A 24,799-nucleotide genomic window follows, 5' to 3' on the forward strand; every position below is an offset into this window, starting at 1 on the left:
AATATATGGTTTCTTAGATTACGTGAAAACTTTGTTTTCGCCATTTTACTTCCTGTATTATCATATTTCATAAGCCTGGAAGTACTTTCATATGTCATATATATATCATATACCAGATTGAAGGTGTCCGTAGCGCCCTCTGGAGTATCATAATGAAGGAGGCGAACAAACAAGTAAAAAACCCTCAATGCTGGAAGGTATCAGAAGAAATAAAATAATCATTTAGAAATATTAATTCAAACCCAAACAGCGTAAGAAAAAAACCGATATTTAAACTTAGCAACTTTATATTCGGAGAAAGACGACGTGTGTATGTTTACACATTACGGAATAAACAGTGAAATATAGTTGGAACGAATACAAATCACGAACTAACAATTCGAAAGTTTCCCATTGATTTCATAACGACTGTAGTATTAGCGGGAGATCATAAACTCGTTTAATAAACATAAAACGTTTGAAGTGAAATAAGTCAGGCGAAATAACACATTCTTATCTGATAAGAACATAGCTATCTACGAGGCCTTACTGCAGGAAAAACCATTGAAACTTGAGACAGAATGAATACCAGATAAAATATGTCTGAATTACAATTGGTTTATCTTCAAAATGTAATTGACATCTTGTTATTTAATAAGGCTTTCAATAGCAATTGGCCCGGCATGGCCAGGTGGTTAAGGAACTGAACTCGTAATCTGAGGGTCGCGGGTTCCAATCTCTGTCACACCAAACATGTTGGTCCTTTCAGCCATGGAGGCGTTATAAAGTGACGGTCAATCCCACTATTCTTTGGTAAAAAGAGTAGTCCAAGAGTTGGCGGTGGTGATGATGACTAGCATCTTTCCCTTTAATCTTACAGTGAAAAAGCAGGGACGGCTAGCGCAGATAGCCCTTGTGTAGCTTTGCGCGAAATTCAAAACAAACCAAACAATCAATTAAATATTTACGTTCATTGTTATTATTGGCCAGGCTACCATAATTTCAATAAGCATGAAAAAAGCCATCAACGTAAACACCTCTAGTGCGATGGTTAAACAATCACCCATGTTGACAACTATGATATAAACACTTGTTTCCTGTTCCCACAGTAACGCGAAATTGTTTGTACGTGTTATTGAATTTCGCGCAAAGCTACACGAGAGTTAGGTCACTGATTCTGCGGTGGTAAACTAGAGAGAAGGAAGTTAGTTATTCAATACCACATGGTGGCGTCTCTGGTGCTGCTATTTTACCAACGAAAATTGGGATTGACTTTCACATTATAACACTCCCCACAGCTGAAAAGGTGAGCTTCTTTGGTAGTGGGATTCGAACTGTATATTCCAAATTAATTTTGGTGAACATTTATACACACCCTGCGATATAGTTACGAGGACACACAACACACAGTGTCGTTAAATTTATATAAATTAGATGATTCTTTACATTGTTTCATCATATTGTTATGATGGGGGCGAAGTAGTGATAAGAAACGCAAAAACGTAAATAATAACTGAAAATGTGTATGTGTCGTTACATAGACCCAATGAACCTACGTACTGAATTTGGTGAAGACCCATGGTTACACCACGACATACTTACATGAACTTACAACAAACAGTACTATTATATTTATATAGATAAGTAGTTACATGGACTTACAACAGACAGTACTATTATATTTATACAGATAAGTAGTTACATGGACTTACAACAGACAGTACTATTATATTTATATAGATAAGTAGTTACATGAAAATACAACAGACATTATTGGTATATCTATATAGATAACTAGTTACATGAACATACAACTGACAGTACTGTTATATCTATATAGAATTTGTTTTAGGAAGGATGAAGAAGTGAACATGATAATTACTGAGCACACGAAATGTGGTTACAATGTAAGATTACACCAAGAACTGTAGAGCATAATATTTATTTTCGATACGATTGGTAAATATTACGAACAACTTTCGTTCACACTGAAACAACACTGAAAAGTGTGAACGCCGTAGTCCACGCATTACGTCGCTCCGGTTTCACAAAACGTAATATTGAACTGAAGTTATTGGTCCACACAGTACGTCTCTCGAGGTTCGCAAAATTTAACACCGAATAGTATATCTAAGTGTATCCAACAGTTTTTTCAAATGGTTTCTTAGATCAATATACAGATAAAGGCATCAAGATATTCATTCAACATAAATTAATTTTGAAAAGTCTCAAATGAATTATTTTGGTGTTTTCAACTCAGGAAGTATTAATGTTCCAAAAATATTACAAATGCGCTCATACCTGTCTCCTAGTGTGAACCTGCTAAATGTATTCGCTTTTCATCAAATCGGAAAATATGATTCTTCTAAGACTGAAATTGAAAACTGACTTTACCTTGTTTTCAAGTACAAGTTTTCAAACAAAGATGTAATGAAAACTTTATATTTCTTTATATCTATATAGATACGTAGATAATGATATACCCTGAGCTGACTTGAAAGAGACTACGGTAAGAAACAAGCGTGTTGGTGTTTAAGAAAGAGTGATAGTAACTTTGTTATTAAAAACAGTTGTTTACTGGATCAAAGAAACAGTAAACCGTATAAATCTCCATTATTACAGTGGTCCTACCAATGCTCGACCTTTGATAATCGATTACACGTTCGAAAAGTTTTGATCTGATCTGCTTCTTTCCGCCCGAATTGGATCAAACGATTACGTCGTTTTCTTTGTTTATTCATATTGACAAATGAATAAATAAATAAATAAATTTCCCTTAAAGGTGGCGCTACTTTGAACTTGATAAAAGGAGTTCTATTATAGAGTTAAATGTTAACAGGATTACGAATAGCTCATGAATATATTGAATTCAAATTAGCCCGCATCTCAAAGTAGTCCAGAACGAATATCTATATATATTACCAGACCTGTAATGGAGGTCGCGTTGGGCTGATTGTGAAATTGTATTGCGTATTTTATAATCTGATACTTTCCTTTGGAACTGTAATTTGCATCGATATCAGGTAATATCATATGTTAAGTAGCGGAAAGCCATCATTTATTAGGTAATATCAAGTACACCTAAGAAATGAGCTTGCTCTTACGTCTAATCTAAACATATAAATTGTGTTCATTATATTGTCTCACAGAAAGTCTGCATAGCTAAATAGAAACACCTAATTTTTCAGAAAGCGAGACCTCCAGCTAGGGATTCTGAAATTATTTTGTACTTAAAAACTGTATGAAATAGTTGCATATTAATGAAGTCACATATGCACAACACTCGATGCTTTATGGGAGACGCTTGAAGCCGTCCACGAGAGGAAAAAAATACTGTTTAATTTTATATTATAAAAGAAATACTTTCCATTTGACGAGTCTTCACTGAAATATTCATCGTACGATGTGCCTAACGTGGTCACGTGTTTACACGTAAGTATAGAACTCGATAATGTCTAAAATGTAAAACTTACTAAGTGTGCAATGTAAACTGTTCTTATATTATCAAGTGTTTCGCGTCTTATGTTTATCTTATTTGTTCTTATCGAGTCATTTGTGGCTACGCTAACGTCATGCAAGATATTTCGAATGTCGTACCTCCATTTTGTTCTCCTGTTCTGAAACCACGTTTTGACCTGTGCGTCCGTCATCTTCAGTTGCTTGGCCAGTGCCGCTCTTTCTGCAGAAGCCAGGTACTTCTGTTTATGGAAACGTTTTTCTAGCTCGCATATCTGCATCCTGGTAAAGGACGTTCTTGGTTTTTTCCTCTTTGGTGGCGTCCTATTTTGGTATGGATGGCCTATCCTTCTGGTAGTCACGGGTGGAAGAGCTGACGGAAGAGAAAATAAGCTATATTAATATCAGAAGCTTCTGTTAAACAAGGTTACCTAGATATATATTGTATACATGCATATTCTGAAGTACGAGCGCTGACGTCACACAGTTTTACTGTCCTTCAAACACTAGACTTTTTAATATAAACAATTGGATGGAGATGTGTAAAATGTAGTATATAAAACACTCTAAAAGTATATTTATACGATCCTTATGTAACGGGAAAAGCAAGTCCTCGCTTCTAGTCTTTTGACCAACCTTAAACAGTTAAGTCGAACATAGACGTATATAGGTGACAGAAGTAAAATACTCGCTACTAAAGCAAAAACATTTCAGCATGATGAGATTCAACTAAAGCAAAAACATTTCAGCATGATGAGATTCAAGTAAAGCAAAAACATTTCAGCATGATGAGATTCAACTAAAGCAAAAACATTTCAGCGTGATGAGATTCAACTAAAGCAAAAAACATTTCAGCATGATGAGATTCAACTAAAGCAAAAACATTTCAGCATGATGAGATTCAACTAAAGCAAAAACATTTCAGCATGGTGAGATTCAACTAAAGCAAAAACATTTCAGCATGATGAGATTCAAGTGAAGCAAAAACATTTCAGCATGGTGAGATTCAACTAAAGCAAAACATTTCAGCATGATGAGATTCAACTAAAGCAAAACATTTCAGCATGATGAGATTCAACTAAAGCAAAAACATTTCAGCATGGTGAGATTCAACTAAAGCAAAACATTTCAAGTATGATGAGATTCAACTAAAGCAAAAACATTTCAGCATGATGAGATTCAACTAAAGCAAAAACATTTCAGCATGATGAGATTCAACTAAAGCAAAAACATTTCAGCATGATGAGATTCAACTAAAGCAAAAACATTTCAGCATGATGAGATTCAACTAAAGCAAAAACATTTCAGCATGATGAGATTCAACTAAAGCAAAAACATTTCAGCATGGTGAGATTCAACTAAAGCAAAAACATTTCAGCATGATGAGATTCAACTAAAGCAAAAACATTTCAGCATGATGAGATTCAACTAAAGCAAAAACATTTCAGCATGATGAGATTCAACTAAAGCAAAAACATTTCAGCATGATGAGATTCAAAATTAGGTTTCAGCTTCGAGTTTTATCTGGTTATCTTCTACAAAACTGGTTTCAATATCTTTTCACAGCCTCCAGTTTTTATATCTTACCATAGCTTATGAGTTTAATATATTCTATATCTTGCAGTTTTAACATCTTAACTTAGATTCTAATTTTAATATGTTACCATTGCCACCAGTTTTTGCATGTTACCAAAGCATACAGTTTTAACATCTTACTGCAACGTCTGAATTTTTTTTCCTTTTAGTCTGCAGTTTTACATCAAAACCTTTGTATTTTATATCTTCCCTTAGAATCCAGTTTTAATATCTTACTATAGATTCTGAATTTTAGATCCTCCCTTTGAATCCAGTTTTAATATCTTTTATAGATTCTGAATTTTACATCTTCTCTTAAAATCCAGTTTTAATATCTTACTATAGATTCTGAATGTTATATCTTCCTTTAGAATCCAGTTTTAATATCTTATCATAGCTTCTGAGTTTAATCTTTCCATAGCATCCAGTATTAATATTTTACTGTAGGTTTTGAATTGCCCCCAGTGGCACAGCGCTATGTCTCCGGATTTCTATTCCGTGGTGGGCAGAGCACAAATAGTCATTCGTGTAGCTTTATGTTTAACTACAAAAAGCAGCAAACTTTGAATGTAATATCCCCCATTAACCTCTTGCTTTAATATCGTACTATAGTTTATGGTTTGAATATTTTCACATAATTATCGGTTTTGAAATGTTCCCATAAATTTTGAATTAAATATCTTCCCACGGTTTTTGGTTTTAATATTTTCTGGTACCTTCTTTTAATATTATACCATAGCCACTGATTTTAGGATCTTTCCATAGCTTCTGGTTTTAATATATTATCAAAGCTTAAGATATTGATATCTTCACACAGACTCCGGTTTTTATATATTTCTGTAGCCTCTGACCTTAATACCTTCTCATAGCTCTTGGTTTTAATACCTTACCATAGCTTTTGATCTTGTCAGCCTGTCATGACTTCTGGTTTTGACAGCTAATTATAGTCTATGATTTTAACGTTTTCTCATAGCTTCCAGATTTAACATATTTACACAGCTTCTTAGTTTAATATCTTATTAGACGACTTCCTAAGAGTTGAACAGTTTGTTTGAGAATAATGAAAGCTAGTTTTGTAAAAGAAATAAAATTGATGACACTGCATTACTCTTAAGCCTAAACTGTTATCAAACAGCCGTTGTCTACTCCACTGTCGTATCAGATACGTGATATGCACCTACCTATCTGTACGGCGTATATTTCTAGCAATCTATACACAACACCGAACACTTGGCAGTTAGTTGTGCCCCAAAGTTCTAAAATTGCATTGACACTTGTGATATTTTCAAACGCAGTAATTTTAGACTAGATTTATCTCTAACTCAAAATCTATTTACTTACGCTTACAAACTACAATAATTATTAGTTCTTAACTCTTGTTAAACTAGTTCTAGTATATATAAGTTGAGTATTTCTACCTGATCCGAAACAAAAATATTCCTAAAAAAGTTAAACTTACTGCGGGCAGGGTTCAAACCCATAATTCTCCTTATGTGGACAGATATTTTAAACAACACTGACACTAGAACTATGAATGCCACATTGCATAGTTCTTTGTTTAGTGAGGTGAATGAAATGAAAAGTGAGTTATGCAAAGAGACCATTAACACCCAAAATTTACCTACAGCCATTATATTTAAGACGGTTTATTTAAGATTTCTCTACCTATCACCAGCATGAATTAAAACCAATTATGTCTATATTTCTATCTCTATATGAAAGTCAACTATTACATCAATAAAAAAAAAACCCAGTTGCAAACTCTCTTTGTTAACCTGAAGATGACCTATGAAAGTCGACACGTTGTTTTGTGCTTTAACTTAATTAATGTTCTAATACCCATACAAGCCATTGTTGGACTACATTTGTATTCCAAATGGGTTTCTCGTAATCATGAACAAACCCACCGTTTTTACGAAATTAAATCCTATATCTCAGGTAAAATAAAACTAACATCTATTATGATATAAACTCTAGTTTCTATATTGATATTCATAATACTATTTTTTTCTATCTTAATAAAAATATCCATTTTTACGACATCTTCTCTGTACTGTATCATTCACTCTATATCTGTTACGACTCACTAAAACTATTATTTATCAAACAACCTCTAGTATGTCTCAATAAAACTATTATTTATTGTATCAACAATAGTATATCTCAATAAAATTATTATTTATTGTATCAACAAAATTATGTCTCAATAAAACTATTATTTATTGTATCAATAATAGTATGTCTCAATAAAACTATTATTTATTGTATCAACAACATTATGTCTCAATAAAACTATTATTTATTGTATCAACAATAGTATATCTCAATAAAACTATTATTTATTGTATCAACAAAATTATGTTTCAATAAAACTATTATTTATTGTATCAACAATAGTATGTCTCAATAAAACTGTTATTTATTGTGTCAACAATAGTATGTCTCAATAAAACTGTTATTTATTGTGTCAACAATAGTATATCTCAATAAAACTATTATTTATTGTATCAACAAAATTATGTCTCAATAAAACTATTATTTATTGTATCAACAATAGTATGTCTCAATAAAACTATTAGTTGTTATCTCAGCTCTAACATGACTCAATAAAACTATTATTTCTGATGTCAGCTCTAGTATGTCTCAATAAAACTATTAATTTTATCTCAGCTCTAGTATTACTCAATAAAACTGTTATTTATCATCTAAGCCCTAGTATGTCACAGTAACACTGTTATTTCTTATCTCAGCTCTAGTATGTCTCAATAAAACTAGTACTTGTTATATCAGCTCTAGTATGACTCAATAAAACTATTATTCATTATCTCAGCTCTAGTATGTCTCAACAAAATTATTATTTGTTATTTCAACCCTAGTATGTCACAGTAAAACTATTATTTGTTATCTCAGCTCTAGTATGTCTCAATAAAATTATTATTTGTTATCTTAGTTCCAATATGACTCAATAAAACTATTATTTGTCATATCAGCTCGAATATGTCACAGTAAAATTGTTATTTGTCATTTGTATGTCTCAAGAAAACTATTATTTGTCATCTTAGCTGTAGTATGACTTAATAAAACTGTTAATTTTATCACAGCTCTAGTATGACTCAATAAAACTATTATTTGTCATCTTAGCTGTAGTATGATTCAATAAAACTGTTAATTTTATCACAGCTCTAGTATGACTCAATAAAACTATTATTTGTTATCTCAGCTGTAGTATGTCTAACTAGAACCAGTAATTGTTATCTCAGCTCTTGTAAGACTCAATAAAACTATTATTTGTTATCTCACCTCTACTACGCCACAATTAACCTGTTATACGTTATCGCAGCTGCAGTATGTTTCAATAAAACTAATATTTGTTGTCTCAGCATATTTTGTCACAGTAAAATTATTACTTGTTCTCTCAGCACTAGTATATCTCAATAAAACTATTATTTGTCATTTTAGCTCTAGTATGTCTCAATAAAGCTATTATGTCACAGTAAAACTATTATTAGTTATCTCAGCTCTAGTACATCACAGTGAAACCATTATTTATTATCTCAGCTCTAGTATGTATCCATAAAATTATTATTTGTTATCTCAGCTCTAGTATGTATCTATGAAATTATTATTTGTTATCTCAGCTCTAGTACGTCACAGTGAAACTATTGTTATTTGTTTTCTCAGCTATGGTATGTCTCAATAACACTATTATTTGTTATCTCAGCTCTAATATGTCTCAATAAAACTGCTATCAGGTATCTCACCTCTAGTATGTCACAGTAAAACTGTTATTTCTTATCTCAGTCTATTATGTCTCAATAGAACTATTATTTGTTATTTCACCTCTAGTACACCTAAATAAAGCTGTTTTCAACTCGATGTGTTACAGTAAAACTATTATTTGTTATCTCAGCTCTAGTATGTCTCAGTAAAATTATTATTTGTTATCTTAGTTCTGGTACGTCTCAATAAAACTATTGTTTGTTATCTCAGCTCTAGTATGTCACGTTAAAACTATTATTTGATATCTCAGCTCTCGATGTCTCAATAAAATTATTATATGTTATCTGAGTTACAGTATATCTCAATAAAAGTACATCACAGTAAAACTATTATTTGTTATTTCAGCTCTAGTACGTCACACTGAGACCATTATTTATTATCTCAGCTAGAGTATGTCTCAATAAAACAATGTTTTGTTATCTCAGCTCTAGTATGTCTCAATAAAACTATTATTTGTTATCTCAGCTTAAGTATGTCTCAATAGAACCAGTAATTGTTATCTCAGCTCTAGTACGTCACAATAAACATGTTGTATGTTATCTCAACCGTAGTATGTTTCAATAAAACTATTATTTCTTATCTCAGCTCTATTTTGTCACAGTAAAATTATTATTTGTTCTCTCAGCTCTCGTATCTCACAGTAAAACTATTATTTGTCATCTCATCTCTAGTATGTTTCAATAAAAATATTATTTGTCAGCTCAGCTCCAGCAAGTCTCAATAAAAACTATATTTAGCATACTAACTTTAGTATCTATAAGTGATAACTTACCGATATGTGAAACTTGTTGCGGTAAAATACTAATTAGTCTAAGAATCTTAACTAACAACCAAAACTATCTTCAGTTATTTCCCTTAGTCATATGTCTATCGATTTCTTTTATTGAAAACGTAAATCCATTAAATGATCTGACGTGCTTTCTATCACTAATCAGTGTTGACCACTAGTAAATTAAACCCACCAACTAACGTGATCGTTGATCCATACTGCTCACCAGAAAACTAAACCTACCAGCTAATGTGGTTATCAGTATTATTAGAATGAAACTAAACCTACCAGCTAATGTGGTTATCAGTATTAATAGAATGAAACTAAACCTACCAGCTAATGTGGTTATCAGTATTATTAGAATAAAACTAAACCTACCAGCTAATGTGGTTATCAGTATTATTAGAATGAAACTAAACCTACCAGCTAATGTGGTTATCAGTATTATTAGAATGAAACTAAACCTACCAGTTAATGTGGTTATCAGTATTATTAGAATGAAACTAAACCTACTAGCTAATGTGGTTATCAGTATTATTAGAATGAAACTAAACCTACCAGCTAATATGATTATCAGTATTATTAGAATGAATCTAAACCTACCAGCTAATGCGGTTATCAGTATTATTAGAATGAAACTAAACCTACCAGCTAATATGATTATCAGTATTATTAGAATGAAACCAAACCCACCAACTAATGTGGTTGTCAGTATTATTAGGATGAAACTAAACCCACTAGCTAATGTGGTTATCAGTATTAATAGAATGAAACTAAACCTACCAGCTAATGTGGTTATCAGTATTATTAGAATGAAACTAAACCTACCAGCTAATGTGGTTATCAGTATTATTAGAATGAAACTAAACCTACGAGCTAATATGGTTATCAGTATTATTAGAATGAATTTAAACCTACCAGCTAATGCGGTTATCAGTATTATTAGGATGAAACTAAACCTACCAGCTAATGTGGTTATCAGTATTTTAAGAATAAAACTAAACCTACCAGCTAATGTGGTTGTCAGTATTATTAGAATGAAGCTAAATTCACCAGATAATGTGATTATGAGTATTATTAGGATGAAACCAAACCCACCAACTAATGTGGTTGTCACTATTATTAGGATGAAACTAAACCCACTAGCTAATGTGGTTATCAGTATCATTAGGATGAAACTAAACCTACCAGCTAATGTGGTTATCAGTATTTTAAGAATGAAACTAAACCTACCAGCTAATGTGGTTGTCAGTATTATTAGAATGAAACTAAACCTACCAGCTAATGTGGTTATCAGTATTATTAGAATGAAACTAAACCTACCAGCTCATATGGTTATCAGTATTATTAGAATGAATTTAAACCTACCAGCTAATGCGGTTATCAGTATTATTAGGATGAAACTAAACCTACCAGCTAATGTGGTTATCAGTATTTTAAGAATGAAACTAAACCTACCAGCTAATGTGGTTGTCAGTATTATTAGAATGAAGCTAAATTCACCAGGTAATGTGATTATGAGTATTATTAGGATGAAACCAAACCCACCAACTAATGTGGTTGTCAGTATTATTAGGATGAAACTAAACCCACTAGCTAATGTGGTTATCAGTATTATTAGAATGAAACTAAACCTACCAGCTAATATGATTATCAGTATTATTAGAATGAAACCAAACCCACCAACTAATGTGGTTTTCAGTACTATTAGGATGACACTAACCCCACCAACTAATGTGGTTGTCAGTATTATTAGGATGAAACTAAACCCACCAACTAATGTGGTTGTCAGTATTATTTGGATGAAACTAAACCCACCAACTAATGTGGTTGTCAGTATTATTAGGATGAAACTAAACCCACCAACTTATATGGTTGTCAGTACTATTAGGATGACACTAACTCCACCAACTAATGTGGTTGTCAGTATTATTAGGATGAAACTAAACCCACCAACTAATGTGGTTGTCAGTATTATTTGGATGAAACTAAACCCACCAACTAATGTGGTTGTCAGTACTATTAGGATGACACTAACCCCACCAACTAATGTGGTTGTCAGTATTATTAGGATGAAACTAAACCCACCAACTAATGTGGTTATCAGTATTATTAGAATGAAACTAAACCTACCAGCTAATATGGTTATCAGTATTATTAGAATGAATTTAAACCTACCAGCTAATGCGGTTATCAGTATTATTAGGATGAAACTAAACCTTCCAGCTAATGTGGTTATCAGTATTTTAAGAATGAAACTAAACCTACCAGATAATGTGGTTGTCAGTATTATTAGAATGAAGCTAAATTCACCAGGTAATGTGATTATGAGTATTATTAGAATGAAGCTAAATTCACCAGGTAATGTGATTATGAGTATTATTAGGATGAAACTAAACCCACCAACTGATGTGGTTGTCAGTATTATTAGGACGAAACTAAACCCACCAACTGATGTGGTTATCAGCATTTTTAGAATGAAACTAAATCTACCAGCTAATGTGGTTGTGAGTATTATTAGAATGAAACTAACTAAACCCAAAAACCAATTGTGGTTATCAGCATTTTTAGAATGAAACTAAACCTACCAGCTAATGTGGTTGTCAGTATTATTAGGATGAAGCTAAATCCACCAGGTAATGTGGTTGTCATTATTATTAGGATGAAACTAAACCCACCAACTGATGTGGTTGTCAGTATTATTAGGACGAAACTAAACCCACCAACTAATGTGGCCATCAATATTGATCACAATGAAAATAAACTTTGAACTGAAGGTATTTAAACTTGAATCGTAGCTCGTTTGAAACTAATAAGAAATGTAATAACGTGAATGAATGGTCATTATCTCACGGTCAGTTTTTATTTTCCTTGTAGATGTGTGGAATTTTAATACCATCAACAGTTTTAAATGCAAAATACTGAAAAAATGCATAATTATAAGGTGACTTCCGAATTATAAGGCGCAGTGTAGCCAGGTGTTTAAGGCACTCGACTCGTAACATGAGGGTCGTAGGTTCGAATTCCCGTGACACAAAACAAACCAAACCAATCCAAATTAGATACAAATGTGATAGTTTGTTGGTGTTTTTAGTAAGAAGAATTTAAAGATAAAATATTAGAAAATATTTATAATGGTAATTAAAATGCGTTTAATATCTAACTAGTAACAGTTAGCTTTTTTTATACAGCAACATATTTAACAACCAAGTTTAAAGTACGTGACTTTGCTATAAGAAAACACAAACACACACATTATTTTGATTGCATTTACATTTTGCAATAGTTTCAGACCCAGGTAAATCAATATAATTTAATCAAAATATACAGAAGTTTATTTATTGGTCGGTAAAACGAGAGTTTGTCAACCTAAATGGCAAATTGTGAGATTCATCAGTTGAACGGTCAGTTTAGACACCCCAACATTCAGAAACAGCCGTCCTTTATCAGAAAAAGAATAACCATTCTAAAGCATTCACCGCCTACTTAACTGTTGTATATCCAATAGTGGAATTTATTACACTCTTATAACTCGCCCACTGCTACAATTGCAGAATATATTCAGTGGAATATGACATTTTCAAACTTTGGACCTTGCGACTGACAGGTGGACACGCTAGCCATTAGTTCACATTGAGATCTACTTAAAAGCTACTTGAGACCAAACCTATACAGAAAATCGACCAAATGCTTCATAATTCACCAATAAAAGTTTGTGATACGCTTTTTACATACATGTACTAGGAGATATAAAATGGCCTTTCAGATATTAAAGGATTGCAACTGTGGCAAAAGTTACAGTACGCAATTTACACATGATGGTTTCGATAAAAATTAGAGGAAAAGAAAAAACATACAAAAGATTTCCAATTTTGGTTTTGTTGATTCAAATGAAGTGACACGAACAACCGTTCATTGCAGTACAGTGAAGATTCGTTCATGTAAAAAAAATAGCCTCTTTATATGTTACGCAAGGAATACACACTATGTTTAGAGTTAAGAATGCTAAGGACTAAGCCTAAATTTTGTATACGGTGTAAAAACGTTTTATACCTCACATCAGGAATGCGCAAATTGTTTAGAATTGAGAATACTGAAGAATAAGAATAAAAACTGTATAAAATCATTCATATGTCACATCAGGAATACGCACTGTATTTAAAGTTAAGAACTGTTAACTAAGCCTAAAAACTACAGAAACTGTAAAACCCTTTACATGATTGCACGAACGATGCACACTGCGTTCATAATAAACACTAAACACATAATATAACTTTGTGAAATGTCAGTTTCTTCTTGATTATTTCGATTCTCGAAACTAGAATGTTGTTGTTTTGTTTTATATCGATAAAAGAGCTTCGAAGCGCAAAACACATTAACGGTTACATGAAGTTTCAGTCCTGACATAATAAACTTTATTGATATCGAATGTTACATCGTGATTTAACGAATTGGATTTATAAAGTAAGTCTTCTAAATATGTAAAAAACAAGTACATCTCAGACTAAACGTATGTATCTTTCTATATTCTATGCACATAATATTACACACTTTTTTACACATGAGTGATCTGAAATGTTTAATAATTATTGAAGTTATTAGTTTGCCAGACTCATAAGAAATCCTCTTATATAGTTTTTATCATCACTAATAACTAAATAGTTTATACAGTTTACCAAGTCTGTAATAAATCTATGTGTACTTTTATTTTACAATCCTATTATATAATCTCTACAGTTTACCAAGTCTGTAATAAATCCACCTACACATTATTTTTATAATCTCGAATAATTAACTAACTTATTTGGTTTATACATTCTATAAAAATTAATCTGTACGATTTTTATAATCCTTATAACTATAATTTTGTTTCTGTGTTGTTAAGTGCAAAACTACACAATGGACTCTATATCTGTGCCTACTACGGATATCGAAACCCGATTTTAGCGCCATAAGTCTAGAGACTTACCGTCGTGTTATTTGGGGTGCACGATTCATAATAGATCTATCTGTAGCGTTTTATAATTCTCGATTATTAATAATCTACACAGGCTACCAAATCTGTAATAAATCTATTTACAGTGTTTTTTTGGTTTACAGAAGCCACTCGGATTACGATTTATCAAATTTATAATAATTCTATGATAAAATCTTTGTAGTTTTACTAGCTACGCAATCAACGAATTATCAGGCTTGTGATAAATGCGCACACATAAAGTTTTTGTAGTTTCGAATAGTTATATCCAACAAATTATCAGGTTTATAACAAATCCATGTACAATGTTTTTGTAGTTTCCGATAGCTACACATCCTGCGAGATATCAAATTTAGAAGAAACCCATATATAAAGTTTTTCTAGTTTCAAATATACAGCCTACGAATCAACTGTATAACAAGTCCATGTATACTTTTTGAAGTTTCCAGTAGTTACACAGTCAACGATTTATAAGGTTTATAATAAATCAGTGTTTAAAATGTTTATAGTTTCCAGTAGTTACACAGTCAACGATTTATAAGGTTTGTAATAAATCAGTGTTTAAAATGTTTGAGTTTCCAATCGCTACACAGTCAACGATTTATAAGGTTTGTAATAAATCAGTGTTTAAAATGTTTGAGTTTCCAATCGCTACACAGTCAACGATTTATAAGGTTTGTAATAAATCAGTGTTTAAAATGTTTATAGTTTCCAGTAGTTACACAGTTAACGATTTATAAGGTTTATCAGTGTTTAAAATGTTTGAGTTTCCAATCGCTACACAGTCAACGATTTATAAGGTTTGTAATAAATCAGTGTTTAAAATGTTTATAGTTTCCAGTAGTTACACAGTCAACGATTTATAAGGTTTGTAATAAATCAGTGTTTAAAATGTTTGAGTTTCCAATCGCTACACAGTCAACGATTTATAAGGTTTGTAATAAATCAGTGTTTAAAATGTTTATAGTTTCCAGTAGTTACACAGTCAACGATTTATAAGGTTTGTAATAAATCAGTGTTTAAAATGTTTGAGTTTCCAATCGCTACACAGTCAACGATTTATAAGGTTTGTAATAAATCAGTGTTTAAAATGTTTGAGTTTCCAATCGCTACACAGTCAACGATTTATAAGGCTAATGATGAAACCACCTATAAAGTTTTCTTTTTCTAAATCGATAATAAATGCATAAGCTATGTAAGCAAAAAAATATTTAACTATTTAGAAACATAAGTAAATAAGATATAAAAATAGGTGTTTCTTACATTTATACGTAAGTAATAAAATATATTACCACAAACAAAAACAAAAAACTCGAACAAACTTTGGAGTTAATCAGTTCTTTGGCTTCTTCTATATAAGCAAATATAACTGGTAAAAAAACTGGTTCAAGGAGTTCGACGAAGTATATGAAACGAATGTTTGTTTGTTTTGAATTTCGTCCAGAGCTACACGAGGGCTATCTGCACTAGCCGTCCCTAATATAGCAGTATAAGACTAGAGGGAAGGCAGCTAGTCATCACCACCCACCGCCAACTTGGGCTACTCTTTTACTAACGAATAGTGGGATTGACCGTAACATTATAACGCTCACACGGCTGAAAGGGTGAACATGTTTGGTGCGATGCAGATTGGAACCCGCGAACCTCGGGTTATCGATTGTCTTAACCACCTGGCCATGCCGAGCCAGAAATGATTGAAGAAGTCTGGCCAGTTTAGCTTACGTAAGTTAAGCCTAAGTTATCAAACAAAGCACATTTCTTTATCCACTCCTACAGTGGCTTAGCGATTCGTCTGAAGGCTTACAACGCAAAAAAATCAGGTTTCGTTACCTGTAGAATGTACAGCGCAGATAACTTATTATGTAGGTTTGTGATTAATAAGAAACAGACAAATACACAAGTGTGTAAAGGAATATGTCCTTAAAAGCCATCAGGCTAAGAAATAAAATAAGGTTTAGTTAGGGAATTTGTACCTCTCAAATTTCACTAACCTGAGTAGAATGGTGAAAATTATACAAAATATATAAGCTACTAGTTTAACACATTATAATTCTACTACTGCAGAGGGTTATCCACACCAGATTACCAGTTGGTTTACCTGCGTGGCGTTAACGCGACTTTGACTTGAGTAATTTTAACATGCCTATATCAGATAGTCATTTCGACGGATAATAAAGTTTCGCATGTTATCACAACTGGTAGTCACATAGTTGGTTAACGCACGAGCCTACGGTTAGTTAATTACACGTGCCACGTGAGATATGCATCATCGGTCAAGCTTACCCTTTAAAAATGTGACACCCAGTTGTTAGGTGATAAGAACTGCCCTACACTTTATATAAACAAAATGTAACACTGTGCCGCGTGACAGAAAATATTCGCGAAGCATGGGATATTTGTTTTCGTTGTTGTTGTAGATTTTCGCGCAAAGCTAGTACACGACTATCTACTTTAACCGTCTTTAATATTGAAGTGAAAAATCTGAGAGAAGGAAGTAAAATGAACAGTATTTTCAGCAAATCCTTGAGTTATTTTACCCAAAAATAGTGGGATTGTTAGCTACAATATAATTCTCCCGCGACTGAAAGGCTGAGTTTGTTCAGTGAAGGGGTTCGAACATGCAACCCTCAGAATGCGTGACATATTGATAGAGAAAATAATATCTTCGTCCCGAATCAAGCGTGTTTAATTAATGGTATAATGTTAATATTAATTAATTAAATCTTAGTGTATCGAGGTCTCGATAAAAAATTTGCTTCTAACGAAGATTCGCGAAGAATACATTGAAACCTCACTTTGTTTCTCAGGTGCAAACTTTTAATTACCATTTGAGTTTTGGAAAAGGAATAAGTTGTTAGCACCCGTATATTTAACTTGAATCAAAATAATTGACTATCTTTTTATTTCGCGGAGAAAAGTTCCACAGGTCCTTATTGAGTAATTTTATTTTGTTTGTTGAACTTCGATCAAAGCAACGCAACTAGTCGTTTCTCGTTTACAAGCGAGAAGCTAGATAGAGGAGAGACAGCTAGGTCTTGAAGTACTCTTTACCAACAAATAATAGAATTTATCTTTACGTTATAACGCTCCCAGAGTGATAGGTTTGTTTGTTTGTTTTGGAATTTCGAGCAAAACTACATGAGGGCTATCTGCGCTAGCCGACCCTAATTTAGCAGTGCAAGATTAGAGGGAAGACCGCTAGTCATCACCACCCACCGCCAACTCTTGGGCTACTCTTTTACCCCAAAATAGTGGGATTGACCGTCACTATATAGCGTCCCCAAGGCTGAAAGGACGAGCACGTTTGGTGTGACGGAGATTCGAACCGCGACCCCCAGATTGCGAGTTGAACGCCCTAACCACCTGCCCTTTCCGGGCCTCACAGTGATTGAATTCGAATCTGCGACCAACAGGTTGCGAGTCGAGCCACTAAACCATGCCAGGATAGTACCTTGTGTTACATTTTGCTTTACGAATTACAAGTAATGTTGCATAATGAGGGCTTTTAGCTAAAAAAGAATCCATTCCGACCTGATATATATATATATATACACAAACAGCCATGGAGTTCGTTGTTTTATTATCGACAGTTCTATCCTGAAACATGAAGATTATCATCCATTTACCATCATGGAATATATTTTCTTGCTGCAATAGTGTTTATTCTCTTCGTGATGACGAGAAACTCACTTGACGTAAAAAATGTTGCAAACTGTCTTTGTTAATCTGAAGATGACCTAAGAAAGTCGAAACGTTGTCCTCTGCTTTATTTTAATAAACATTTTAATACCTATACCAGTCCTCTTGAGAAAAATGTTTATTGTGACGTCGTTTATTCCCTTACTGTAGTAGTGTTTATTCACTTACTGTAGTAGTTTATTCACTTACTGTGATATCGTTTATTCTCTTACTGTAGTAGTGTTTATTCTCTTACTGTAGTAGTGTTTATTTACTTACTGTGATATCGTTTATTCTCTTACTGTAGTAGTGTTTATTCTCTTACTGTAGTAGTGTTTATTCACTTACTGTGATATCATTTATTCCCTTACTGTAGTAGTGTTTATTTACTTACTGTGATATCGTTTATTCCCTTACTGTAGTAGTGTTTATTCACTTACTGTGATATCATTTATTCCCTTACTGTAGTAGTTTATTCTCTTACTGTAGTAGTTTATTCTTTTACTGTAGTAGTTTATTCTTTTACTGTGATGTCGTTTATTTCCTTACGGTAGTAGTGTTTAATCTCTTACTATAATGCTGTTTATTTCCTTACGGTAGTAGTGTTTAATCTCTTACTATAATGCTGTTTAGTTCCCACAGTCTTAGAGTTTATTATATATTACATATCATGGATATATTCTTTCCCTAGAAAAGTAGCCAGTAAAGAAACACATAACTGTTTATAAATTTAAACCATTACTCTTAACAACTATACATCTTTAGCAACGTTTTGTGCTCTGAATCTAAGATTCACTTCCACCATTCAGACACGTGAATAAATCTTCCTTATTATTCAGTCACTCACACCACCTGATCTGAGTGCTTCAGAAGGTGTTAGATGAATTCCCCATTTTTTCACAATGTTCTAAGGTGTCGTTGCTAAAATGTATAAAAAACAACAACAAACGAACAGCAAGAAAAGAAAAGAAACACGTTAACATTACCCTTACTGTGTTACTTTCTAAATAGCATAACATCAACAGTAAACTAAAATTGGTATCAGTTTTTTCCCCTTGTGTTAAGACCATTTATTTAATTATGGATAAATGTTTAAGATTGTCCAATCAATTAACTTTCTACTCATTTCACTCAAGACAAAATCAGTTATCAGCAACGGTTATTCTGAAATTTGGGAGATAACCCGTAGTACATAAATAGAGTTAGCCTTTTTTACAAGTGTAATTGGTAGGAAGTCTATAGAAGATAAAGTAGTAAGTTCCAAGGGCTAATCGGAAATCGGAAAATATTTTGTTGGGTGAATGTAGGGTGGCCTAGTAACTAAACACATTGTATTGTGGGAGTTGTAGCTTCTACTAAACATTTTAATGAATGCTTTAGGGAGGGAAGACAGACACATTCCAGGATTGATGGTCACCGCTCCTCACTTTCCTCTGACTTCTGTCAAGAGTTATGTTCGGATTCTTCATTAAATATTATACCAAAACAAATGTACCAATCAAGAGCTACATGGCTGGATGCTTTATTAAAAGTCACTGACACAGTTTAACACTATTTGTATATTGCTTTATGCCAAAACACACACATAAAATACGTCAAAAAACTGTCCAAGGTTGTTGGTCTAATATTACCATGTGAACCTTTAGGTACCTAAGTAACAAAGATTCACAAAACGTTCTTACTATCTCCCCACATTACCATGTAAAGATTTGTTACATAGAATGACAGAACGTATAGTACAAAGCTGTTATCCCCTTGTATCATATAAACGTTTAAACTTGTGGAATGTATTGTACAAAGCTATGGTACCCTAGTGTCGTATAAACGTCTCAACACATGGAATGTATTGTACAAAGCTGTTATCCCCTAGTGTCATATAAATGTAGAATGATAAAATACTTTGTACAAATTTGTTATTTTCATAATACTTTTTAACTTTTCACGTATGTGTAACAACGGCAGACTCCAGCTGTTACACTGCCCGTACAAATACACACACTCACATTACCGTGTAAACGTTTAGACTCACAGAATGAAACAATGTATAGAATGTGTATGTAAGTAATGCGAGAGAAACTTGTGTAATTACTTAATTAAAGCCTATAATTTTAATTTTCAATATTTGTTACATATCAAATTCTACAGTTTTCATGAAGATTTAGCCTTTATATGTACTGCGCATATTGTAGTTTTTAGGTATTTATTTTAGTACAATTGTATGTTTTTATGCAGTTCTATTCTCTCTAATGACATTACATCTTACACTATGTTTAAACACCAGAAGCTGTAAATAATTGAAATTTAAAAGATATACTATTCATAATATTTAAAATAAAAATCGCTCAAACTGCACAGATTCTTTGCACTTTTTTTCCCTGAAATCCGGCTGGACAAATTGAGAAAAATGTGTAAAAAGACATCTACAGTATGTCACAGATTTCTTTTCTTTTCAACAAAGGTAAAACTGAAATATTACCTGTGACGTCGAGGCCTAACATCTTTGTTTCACCGTACTCGTTGATTTGGGGTTCAATTTCACGTATTCGAGGTTCACCAGCACAGCTCGAGTCAGCAAACCAAAGAAATACAGTTAGGCCTTTTATAATGGTGATGTATATATTGTATCTATGGGGTTTTAAAGTCCTTTTAACTAGTTTTTGTAACCTAAATTAATTTAAGTAAAAATGAGTTAAAAACTCTATAAGAATAAATGACTTTTTTGTGTTAAATGCTAAACCATTTGTTATTGGATTTGTTAAGTTGCCATTATAAAACAAGGAAACGTGTAGTCATTTTGAGTATAAATAGAGATCTTTGTATTTATATATAAAATGATATAACTCTCTTTTATTCTTTTGGTGGGGGGACTATAAGAACACTTTTTGTAATATTTTTCAGAATGTAGCACTTTATTTCTGAGTTCCAAGTTCATTTCAGTTCTAAGTGGTGATATTTATAACATGTTTATATTGTATATTCTCAGTATATTCTATATTATTCTAACTATGTTATCATCTTTAAGGCCAAAAGGAACTGAATTAATTTGAAATTTTGTCCGAATTAATTCGTTTGTGAACGAACTTCATAACGATGTTTTGTTTGACGCTTAAGACGAACCGGCAAGAAACAGTCTTCACAGAAATTCTACACGTTGAGAAACGTTTTTGTTCAGCCAGGTTTCAGCTGTATTAATACGTTCTCGTTTAACTAGGTTTCAGCTGCATTAATACGTTTTCGTTCAACTAGGTTTCAGCTGTATTAAAACATTTTTATTCAGTCGTGTTTTAGCTGTATTGAAATAAGCTTTGTAACGGTTGCTGAAACTTAGTCTTAGCGTGGAATATTGTTGAATCTTTCATACTGACTTAATTATACATATTTTGTAGGTGTTCAAATATCCAAAAATAAAACGTCCAAACATAACCATTTCAAACAATGTTTCGTGTTATAATTGAAGTTTTCAAATAAAAAAAAAAAACCAGGTTGAGGTGCAACCATTTTGTAAAATACTGAGATAAAATATTAAAATACTAACATATTTTGTCAGTGGGTAAAACCTACGTCACATCCAAATATGGCGGAAACAAACCTTATCTTTCATTATTTGAAAAATGTAAAATCTTATCAACCATTTTGAATATTTCGCGAGATTCAATAATAAACTTAAATTTTGTTTTGAAAAAATAGCCCCAGAACTCGTTAATATGTTACTGCACGAGCACCTCCCGTACGCACCACGTTAATAAGTTACTGCACGAGCACCTTTCGTACGTAACGAGGAAATTCTTGGATTCTTCGACTTATTGTAAACTCCAGTTATTTTTTCTTGGAGGATATACTTTAAAAACTGTCTGTTAAAACAAATATCGCTCAGAGAATTCAGGTTTTCTGAGTGTTAGATACTGTGTATCGAACGACTTCTCGTGACCCACAGATAACAGCTATATCCGATACCTGACGAGTTATCATGTTTTACTGGGTGACTAACCAGACAGAAGACAGATTTACGTTTTGAAGGCGGGAACAGGAGCTAGGTACAATATTTATCCTGCGAAGACCTCTTTAACACCTTTTTTTTTTACTATTATAATTATATTTCTATATAAATTGCACACCTTTGTACAAGATGCAATTTGAAAAACGAATCCAGTGAAGTGAAATGTCATCTAGATTGTATACACAGTTAGACTGAAAGTGTGTGTTTTTCTGCCTGTGTCTTGTTGAGACTGGAAGCCATTCAACAAGCAGGTAATTAATTCTAACAAAGTAAAAGAACAAGTGCCAGTGTTTGATCACTGTATCGTACCCCATGGTTTACAAGCAACAGTTATATGAAAATAAAAACTTTAATAGTTTCGCTATCCGTCAACAGTATTCAAACAACGGAGTTTTTATCAGAGCTGTCAGCTTTACAACTGATTTTTACGCCTAGGGGGTTTTCCTTGGTTCGCTCAGATCACCATGACAACATGTTTTAGCAGTTGAAGCTCGGCTTAAATAAGTATAGAGATGCAAAAAAAAAATGTCTTAATGTCCTTTTAATGATATTCCTGCCCTGTGTCGAGGCGAGAAACGGACCTTGAACAACCATATTTTATTTATATATATTTTTTAAGAACTGGGTATTCGTCTAACCTGCCATTGAGTAAATGAGGCTTAGCGAGAAGCGCCGTATTATAATTTTTAAGTTTACTTTCAAATCATGACCTATGAAAGAAATTTCATTACTACCTACCTTGAATACGGTCTTTCACAAGAGGCTGAGCGGGACCCATCCAAGGGAATGCCGAGCTAAACGGTAACGGTGCTGGCCTGTGCGCAGGCACTCGAATCACAGAGCCCGCGCCGTTCATAGTTAAACTGTCGAAACTTGGCATGAAGTTATGCGAAATTGGAGCTTTGATACTGTTCAGATGTAAAGACGGGAGGCCTGAACTGCACGTGACATTAAGGTTACTGATACTTTCATAATAGGACACCTGGGGATTGTCACACTGCATGCAGTTAAGCTCTAAGTCCAAGGAAGGCGACTTGTTGTCTTCCATTTTCTTTTCCTCTCCTAATAAACGACTGATACTGAAAGACAGTTTAGGTTTGGTAACTGCGTGAGGGTGCGGCGGGGACACCGATGGTTCACTAGGCGAGCTTGGGGACCCAGCGGGAGAACTGAGACTTGCATCTCGTGCTGATCTTGGTCTTGTGATACCGCCGCCTTCTGAACCTTCCGAAACCTGCATTTTGTCCATGGTTTTCCTTTACGAAAAATTAAAGAAAGTCAAACACAACGTAGAGCCAGAATGCACACTTTAATAATTGTCAACGTTATCGTGAAAAATGCTAAAAAAAAAAACCGATTCCGAACAACTAAGTTTTCCTCAAAGCCGTACTGAGTAGAAGACCGCGCACTGCTATATCTTATAGCTTCTTACATCGGTTAAAACCATGTGGCTCAGGAAGACAGCGGATGCCTTAGTTTACAGTAAAATAACCAACTTTGCGACTCAACCGGTGAATTGCTGACGCGATGATCGTATGACAGACGAGATTACTAGCGAAGAGCCGACCGACAGTCGACGTAACGTGTGGGCTGTATGTCAGCGGCTACACAGACACTTGCTCGCTGCGGGAATCTATACAGTTTTTACTCCTTACTCTAACCTTGCGGGTGGAGAAGGACATGGAGGGAGGACTAACACATGAACGACTAGTCCTATTTAGTTGTAGAACCTCCCACCGCCTGACGTTTGGAGAGATGCTGACTTAAACGAATGAGCTTAACTTGATAATCACTCTAGAACCTCTGCCGGCAGGGGGCTGTTAAGTTTTCTAAGGGGAGGATCGCTAAGCTTCCAATTGGCCGAGTCACTGATCGCAGCGCTAAGTTTCGTCTCTGGCGGCGTCACTGTACAATTAGCACGTTTCGTACCGCCCCTTCCAAGATTTGCTCTGCTTTCTCCAAATTGATTACGGAACTCGCGAGATGATTCTTGTTTCCATTAATTGGCGAGCAATTCATGGCGGATTTGCGTTCTCACCATGAGCACACTGTAGTAACTCCACAATACTGTTAAACAAGGACTCCTCACCACGTGAAGAACAGGCGTCACAGTTGTTCTGTAGGATTCCAGTCCAATACCGATAGTATTTTCACTCCCCAAAGTTACGTGACGTCACTTCCACTTCCGACAGGTAAATGATGGACCTTTCTATTATAAACTTACGAAACACGGACTGTTCCTTAAATATCTTTTAAACGTTCTTTAACTTTAAACTTTACTAATCCTGCTATATATTATATAACCCTTCCTTGAAATTTTCAACGCACCAGTTACTAGGAAACAAAAATTAATAAGATATTAATTACTATAAAGCCTAACAAAAAGCTAGAAATATATATATATATATATCATAGGCTATTTAGCAGAGTTTATGAGAGGCTCTAACTGTTTCTAATATACTGGAGCGAATTTTCTCATTAAACTTTATTACAAGAAAAACTTTTGTTTGTAAATGAAAATTTTGTTACGGCGTTTCGTCGCAAGTTTGTTTTGATGTGAACGTTTCTGGAAAGACTTTAGACATATTTA

The 24,799-nt window shown here is 33.4% G+C and overlaps 1 protein-coding gene across 1 annotated transcript in view; it reads right to left on the reverse strand.

The window, feature by feature from the left end:
• LOC143256089 (T-cell leukemia homeobox protein 3-like) overlaps nucleotides 1-24,049 on the reverse strand; it is a 58,234-nt gene extending 34,185 nt beyond the window's left edge. The window contains exons 1-2 of the mRNA XM_076512810.1: nucleotides 22,948-24,049; nucleotides 3,577-3,808 (exon numbers count right to left, since the gene is read on the reverse strand). Of these exons, the coding sequence (XP_076368925.1) occupies nucleotides 3,577-3,808; nucleotides 22,948-23,458 (743 nt within the window). The 5' untranslated portion in view covers nucleotides 23,459-24,049. The remainder of the gene's footprint in view (nucleotides 1-3,576; nucleotides 3,809-22,947) is intronic.
• Between the last annotated feature and the right edge of the window lie 750 nt (nucleotides 24,050-24,799).

Source organism: Tachypleus tridentatus, chromosome 7, assembly GCF_004210375.1.
Source record: "Tachypleus tridentatus isolate NWPU-2018 chromosome 7, ASM421037v1, whole genome shotgun sequence".
Taxonomy (NCBI): domain Eukaryota; kingdom Metazoa; phylum Arthropoda; class Merostomata; order Xiphosura; family Limulidae; genus Tachypleus; species Tachypleus tridentatus.